This window comes from Arachis duranensis, chromosome 3 (genome assembly GCF_000817695.3).
Source record: "Arachis duranensis cultivar V14167 chromosome 3, aradu.V14167.gnm2.J7QH, whole genome shotgun sequence".
Classification (NCBI taxonomy): domain Eukaryota; kingdom Viridiplantae; phylum Streptophyta; class Magnoliopsida; order Fabales; family Fabaceae; genus Arachis; species Arachis duranensis.
The window spans coordinates 129,353,635-129,361,342 of NC_029774.3; the positions used below are offsets into that span (position 1 = coordinate 129,353,635).

The 7,708-nt window shown below is 27.9% G+C and overlaps 1 protein-coding gene across 1 annotated transcript; it reads left to right on the top strand.

Annotated features, from left to right (window-relative positions):
- Positions 1–1,502: 1,502 nt before the first annotated feature.
- Positions 1,503–2,847, top strand: LOC107481814 (EPIDERMAL PATTERNING FACTOR-like protein 1). Its single transcript, XM_016102134.2, has 2 exons — positions 1,503–2,241; positions 2,320–2,847. The coding sequence occupies exons 1-2, from the start codon at positions 2,107–2,109 to the stop codon at positions 2,572–2,574; spliced, it is 390 nt and encodes a 129-aa protein (XP_015957620.1). The 5' UTR covers positions 1,503–2,106; the 3' UTR covers positions 2,575–2,847.
- The last annotated feature ends 4,861 nt before the right edge of the window (positions 2,848–7,708 follow it).

The following is a 7,708-nucleotide window of genomic DNA, read 5'->3' on the forward strand; positions in this document are numbered from 1 at the left end:
GTAAGCAAGTGTGGTCACTCACACTGTCACAATCGGTTTCTCGCTTCTCACTTCTCACTTCTCACCCTTCAGTGCTATGTCAATAATCCAATGGCAGCTTTGACTCGATTTCAAGGCTGGTGCCATTGCAGTTCGCAGGCATTAGGTGCAAGGAATCCCGAAACCTCGAAAAGGAAACTGAAACAAGAATAGTTACCACTGCTCCCTTTAATCCTATTTTCTGTGAAATACTTTCTTTATGTGTGCTATTTCAATTTTAGAAAGAGACCTCTTAGAAGGTAGAATCACAGCTTTCAACTACCACCTCCTCTCACTCTCTTTTTTTTATCATTCCATTATTCTAAGTTGGAGAGTATCCGCTGAAATAGAGATTATATTTGACACGAGTTACATTGTATTCTATCTTATAGTATAATGATAAAAATAAAGAAATAAATATGCAGTAACTTTATTTTGTAGCTTTAATCGTCATTTTGAAAAAGTTATGACAAACCAACTGATTTACATGATGATACAAATACTAATGATCTAATATGGGACCACTTCTGTAGTTCAATTTATGATAGGAGAGTAATAAATACATGTCAGCATGTACTTGGTCATTCAATTTCTTTGTCTTATATGCAAACTTGAGAGCTGCGTGGTATTAAGTTTTTCAATGTTTTAGCCAACAAAATGATTCATTTTCCAAAATCCAAATTCAAGATTTCATGTTATTCAGTTCACAGTCACGAGTCACACAACACATTTTGCAATTTGCATGAGCAGTGGTATCCATATAAGTAGGTATACGATCCATCAAAGGGAAACTACTGAATTGTTGTTAATGATTAAGTCAACTACAGTCAAACCTATGAAATCTCCAATCTGAAATAACTGAGACAAAAATTAGTAGCTACCACAATAAATGCCAATTTTAACTACCTCCTCCTTGGATCTTTTTAGTCTTTAAATTCTAAACCAATTCACACACACACAGAGAGGCCAGTGGCTAATTTTTTTTGTTATGGAAGTAGAAGTGGTGATATACTTTAACATTGTAATTTTTGGTGTTTTTCAAAACTGTGGAAGTACAGAAATCGGAGGGTCCGATTTCTGTACCTTAAAATTTTTTTTTACCACAAATCGGACGGTCCGATTTGTGTACCTCCCACAAATCGGACGGTCCGATTTCTGCACCTCCCACAAATCAGACGGTCCGATTTTTGCACCTCTACAAATCGGACGGTCCGATTTCTGCACCTCCCACAAATCAGACGGTCCGATTTTTGCACCTCTACAAATCGGACGGTCCGATTTCTGCACCTCCCACAAATCGAACGGTCCGATTTCTGCACCTCTACAAATCGAACGGTCCGATCTCTGCACCTCTAATAAATCGGACGGTCCGATTTCTGCTTCTCTGATTAAACGATCCCACATTTTAGTATAACACCCCAACAATCCACATTTTAAAAAAACACCACTACCACTACAATATTAAAAATAAAAAATTCGAGGCCAGTTGTTATGGTTTTGGTAGAGAGAGCTAGTGATAAACGAGGGATCAAACTAGTAATAGAATGCTGGCAAAGAGGGGTCCTTGATACTGATGTGGATTCTCCCAATTTGCTTAACTCTCTTGAATCGTTCTTTTCACTTTTCTGCTACAATCTGCCACCACTCTGCAGTGCAGTGCAGTGCCCACTTCCTCTCTCCTCTCCTCACCCATAGTTACATTGCAGCTCTGCCAAAGCACCCTCCAATTTATGTACCTCTCTTCTCGTCTCTTTCTTCATGCTATACGCCATGACAACAAAAACAACATAAGAAAGTAGAGCATAAATAAATAAAATTATAAGAGCCATCTACCAACTACCACACCCCAAAAAGCAATTAAATCTTAAACCATCTTCTTCTTCTTCTTCTTCTTCTTCTTCTTCTTCTTCTTCTTATCTATCTAATCTCTCTTTGGTTGGGTTGGTTCCCAAGTCACAACACAAGTCCAGGAAGAACCTCAGTGGATCTCATTAGTTAAATTGCATTTAATTTTGCTGCATATTAATTAGTCTTTTCTTTTATTAGATGGGGGGAGTGACCCCAAGAGAGTGACATAGATATGCATTCATGGCTTCACTTAATTCATATCACTATTTCCCACCAACCACCACCTTCACCTTCCTCCTTTTACTTCTGTTGCATCATATTTTAACTCCGGTTTCTTGTTACAATAAGCCACAACCACCACCAGTTTCTCACCGGGTACGTAGCCTCTATTCATTCAAGCTCTCTCTCCATATATGTTGTTTATGTTGTTGTGTAACATGTTTTGATTTGCAGGAACTGTTATTTGAGGAGAAAAACAGGCTGGGTTCAATACCACCAAGCTGCCACAACAAGTGCAATGAGTGTCATCCATGCATGGCGGTTCAGGTTCCAACTTTACCTACCCACAACAACCAAGATCTTACCAAATCCAGAAAAAAGGGCTTGTTTAGTTCATCTCTTGAAGGTAACCGCAACAGTAACAGGTACTCCAATTACAAGCCACTGGGTTGGAAATGCCACTGTGGTAACCACTTCTTCAACCCTTAGAAAATTCATTCCTCAAGATTCATCACCAGTCTCACCCTTGATTTATTACCCGCCTCCTATTCTTCTTTCTCCAGTGCTGCTTAATTAAATTATTGCAAAAAGATTGTATTTTTGCTTTTAGAAAAGAAAGGGGAGGGGTGGTATTGGTTAGGGTGACAGAAATGCGTCACTGGCGTCAGCATTGATTGTGTACATTGAAGTTTGATACAATTTGTACAGAGTTTGTTACAGAACTTTGTTCTGACTTGCTTCTTTATTTATGTTGCGTCTCAATTTTGAAGAAATCTCTTTTGCTTCTTTTTTCATACATGTGGTGTGTTTGTTTCTTTATATTATTATTATTATTATTAAGTGGATTTCTCTTATAGTTATAATCACATGACGTTGCACAAGATTAATTGTTAATGATGGCGTCTAAGAACAGAACAGATCGACAATAAGTGAGGGGGATTGGATTGTGTGTCTTGTACTCTTGTCCATTGCAAAAAGATGTCTTTTCCCTGTTTGCGTTTTTATTTTATACATGTGAATCTGTCAAATCACCACTTTTTGCTTATCTTATTGGAAATACCTTTGCTTAACCTTTCTTGAAAACTCAATTTTTAATCTGCAGCTTCAACATTTATCCTCTTACAATTGAATTTGATCTGGTTTTTACTTAGATTTTATAATTTTTTTTATATAAAAATTCAATTAATACTCTTAAAATATATATTAGTTAAATCCTTTCTACGATATTCAGATTTTAATTTTTATTTTAAATTTGAGTTAGTTGTCTGTTTAATGTTTATTTTTAGTTGCACAAATAACACAATTGTACACAACTGGAAATGAGTGTTCAAACTTCAAAGCATTCCTGAAGTACACACTCATGGTCAAGTATTGGTCAAGTTTTGTTGTGGACAATAATTTTGGTGGTACCTAATCAACCCTAAGCAAGCCAAGTATGCATATTGTTTTTGGTGAAAATTTAGGTGCAGTCGACTTCACGTAAAGTTGATAGTTGAGAGTCGTTAGATGAAAATTTAGTCAAATTATCTAACGGCTTTCAGTTATCAACTTCACGTGAAGTCAACTGCACCTGAGTTTCTATCATTATTTTTTCGTTTATTTATTTAATGAAACAACTTCTATTACACTTATTTTTTTTTATTGTTTTTATAAATAAAAAAGTTAGGAGGGTTGGACACCAATTAACCTATCAATACTAAAATATGTTTTTAGATTTAATTAATACTAGTATTTTTACAATAATATAAATTTTTTAAAATTATGTCGATTTTGTCCTGATATTATAAATTATGGCACGAAAAAGTTTATATAATTAAACTACTTTTACAAAAATATCGTAGGAGACCAAAGTCACCGTCAACTAAGAAGACCAGAATCTATGTAGATAAAAAGATCAAATAATAAGATTTTTAGTTATTATTTTCATGAGAAAGAATTTAATTTTTACTAATAATTAATTTTAACATTCGTTATCTAAAATTTGAAAGAATTTAATGTGTATACTTTTATATTTGATTAGGTGTCAAGTTTGATTCACAAATAGAAATAATTAATTTTTATGCTTGTTATTTAAAAATAATATTTCTCTCTTTATGTATATAAAAATATAATTAGATATTAGCATAAAAAAATTTATATTGATAGTTATATAATGAACTCAAAAATATTTTAAAAAATTTAATAATTGAATATTGATTCTAACTTTTAATCATAATATTAGTATTCTCTCTAAATTATATGTAATAAATATCGAAGGAAGATAAGTAAAAATATAGATTAAAAAAATAAGTAATAAAAATTTAAAACTAAATAAAAAAATATGTATATAATAATACTTTTATTTAAATTATATTATGTTGTTATTTTTTTTTTGAATAGCATGTGATGGACGAATACTCATATGTGGTGGAGGAGCTTGAAGAAAGCAAGGAAGAGTGAGGAGTTTATAAGATGTGAGATCTATTAACTTACTACCTTAAGGTTTTTGAGTTGGATCTGGTGTCTTCTCATCTTATGTTCTCTCACTTGATTTCTCCCCGAAGTCTCTCCATTTCGTCGAAAACTCTCTACGGTGACCCAACAATAGAGAAGGGAAGAGAGATAAATAAGAGGATGTAGAAAGAGAATTTATTGATCTGGAAAAAAATATCTCTTCTCAATTTTAATGAGAGTGTTATTATGTAACACATTTTAGTTGTTAAATTAGTAATATGATATAATTATATTTTAATTTTAATTTTAATTGCAATTAGAAAATATCATATTGTGTATTTTAGTATTCAAATTTATAATTAGTCATTGATAGTGATATATAAAAAAAATAGAATAGATGAAAAAATGAGAGAAATAAAGAAAAAGAGATGAGAAAAAAACTCTTTAATTTAAAAAAAAAATTAATTGTAATGAAAGAATAACATATGATATATTTTAATTATAAAATTAATAATATATAATAAATTTATAAAAATATTTATAAATTGCCTACTCAAAATATCCTCACAACGCAGGAGCAGCTCGTTTATAGAGTTTCAGACTTTGTTAAACTAGTGCCATTAAATGTATGTCGGTGAATGTTATAATACTCTCCTTTATGTTTGGAGTTTTGAAACTCCTCTATATTATTAATATTGTAATGTGTATTGGCACAATTTTCTATTAGATATTCTATTAATAAAGTTTTTATTATATATTGATAACATCATCAAATAATTAATGCCAACAAATTATATTTTTTTAAAAAGTTAATATTGAAAAAATTAATACTAACATAAAATTATACTTTTAAATAAAAATCATAAAATAATCATAAAATATTAATCTCCCATCTCTACTTATTAAGCAATGTTTTTTTTAATTAGTATTTTATTAGTGTTAATTTTTTATTGAAATAAAATAAAAAAAATTATTGTTTCCCATAACAATTTTTTATTTTTATATTTTAAAATTTATTTTGTTTTGAAATTTCATAAACTCATTACAATACGATCTAAATCGTATTGGTATATTTTTATTTTTATTTAATCTAATTTTATTCACATAATTTAAAATTTTAAATTATAAAATTATAAAATTTAAATTTAAATAAATATAATTTAATTAATAACTTAATTTAATTTGATAAAAATAAACGTATTCGTATTATTATACTTATATGATTAATTATATTTATTCGATTTTAAAAAAAAGTAACTATTTAAAATCGTTAATTATAAATTAAAAAAGTAATGTACTCATATTTTAATGTCTTATTTAAGTTCCTAACGTTTTAAAATCGTCTCAATTTTGTCCGGCCGTCAATTCTATTAACAAATCCCTAATGGCAGCACAACATTGAGCCAGTTTTAAAATGGTAGGAACTTAAATAGGACGATTTAAATGTTATGGACAATTTTAGGACTTATCCTAAACGTTGACGACAAAAATAATACTTTACTCTTTATTAAATGATATCAATCCAAATTAGAATTTGATTTTTAAATAAAATAAAAAAAATTCTGCAATGAAGAAAAATATAAATAAAAAAAGGTGAATGATAATTAAAGTGAGATTATGTTTTTTATTTTTGCTCCTATTTTAATATTTTAAATTATAATTCAAAATTTTATTTTCTAACTCATTTAAGTAATATAATCCTAAAAGAACATATTAATATTTAAACTTAATACTAAATAATATATTTGATTCTATTAATTAAATTCAAATTCACATCCCCGTGTTGTTTCTTTTATTTACCAAAGATAAAAAAATTCAAATTCAATTTTTTATTTTTTAATTTAATAAAATAACTTTAACTATTTAAAGAGTATTTTTATCATTTAAAATTATATGAAAAGTGCATTTTAGTCTTTTAAAATCAAATTTAAATTTTAACATTATAAATTTATTAAAGAGTAAAGTACTGTTTTTGTCTCCAACATTTGGGATAAGTCTCAAAGTTATCCCTAATGTTTAAATCGTCTTATTTAAGTCCCTAACATTTTAAAATTGACTTAATATTGTCTTGTTGTTAGGATCTGTTAACAGGATTGACGACGGGACAAAATTGAGACTATTCTAAAATGTTAGGGACATAAATAAAACGAAAATGTTGGGACAAAAATAATAGATAGAAGTAAATTTTAATTTTATCCTTCAATAATATCAATTTTTTATGGTACATAGTTATTTAATTATTTTTTAATCACATCTAAGTAAATTACACTTAATTACATTACTTTCATTCTAAATAAATTTATTTTTTATAATTTTATTTTTAAATATTTTTACTCTTAAGCATTAAAGAATTTCGACACATTAGAGACAAAAGGTACAATTTATACTTTATTTTATATGTATTATTTTTTTCTTTTTTGTAAGTTTATGTACTAGTCATTTTACAAAAATTTCATGATGAGTAAAAATCTTTAAAAGTAAAATTATAAAAAAATAAATTTATTTAGAATAAAAGTAACGTGATTAAATTTAATTTACTTAGATGTGGTTAAAAAAATAATTGAATAACGATATACCATAAAAAATTGATATTATTGAAAGATAAAATTAAAATTTAATTTTATGTATCGTTTTTGTCTCCAATATTTTTGTCTTATTTAAGTTCCTAACGTTTCAAAATCGTCTCAATTTTGTTCGGCCGTCAATTCTGTTAACAAATCCCTAATGACAGGACAACATTAAGCCAGTTTTAAAATGTTAGGGACTTAAATAGGACGATTTAAATGTTAGGGACAATTTTAGGACTTATCCTAAACGTTGATGACAAAAATAATACTTTACTCTTTATTAAATGATATCAATCCAAATTAGAATTTGATTTTTAAATAAAATAAAAAAATTTCTGCAATGAAGAAAAATATAAATAAAAAAGGGTGAATGATAATTAAAGTGAGATTAGGGTTAGATAAAAATTATATAATTTATTGTTAGATTAATTGTTTGAACTTGTAAGTCGGTGTTAATTTTTATAAGGGTATTTTGTCTTTATAAAATTATCTATGAAAATATTTGATAAATTAAAATTTAAAATTTTATCTTTTAATTCATTTAAAAAAATTTAATCCTAAAATAATTTTTATTGTTTAAATTTTTAATTTTTTGATGCATGTAAATAACGTCAATACCAAAA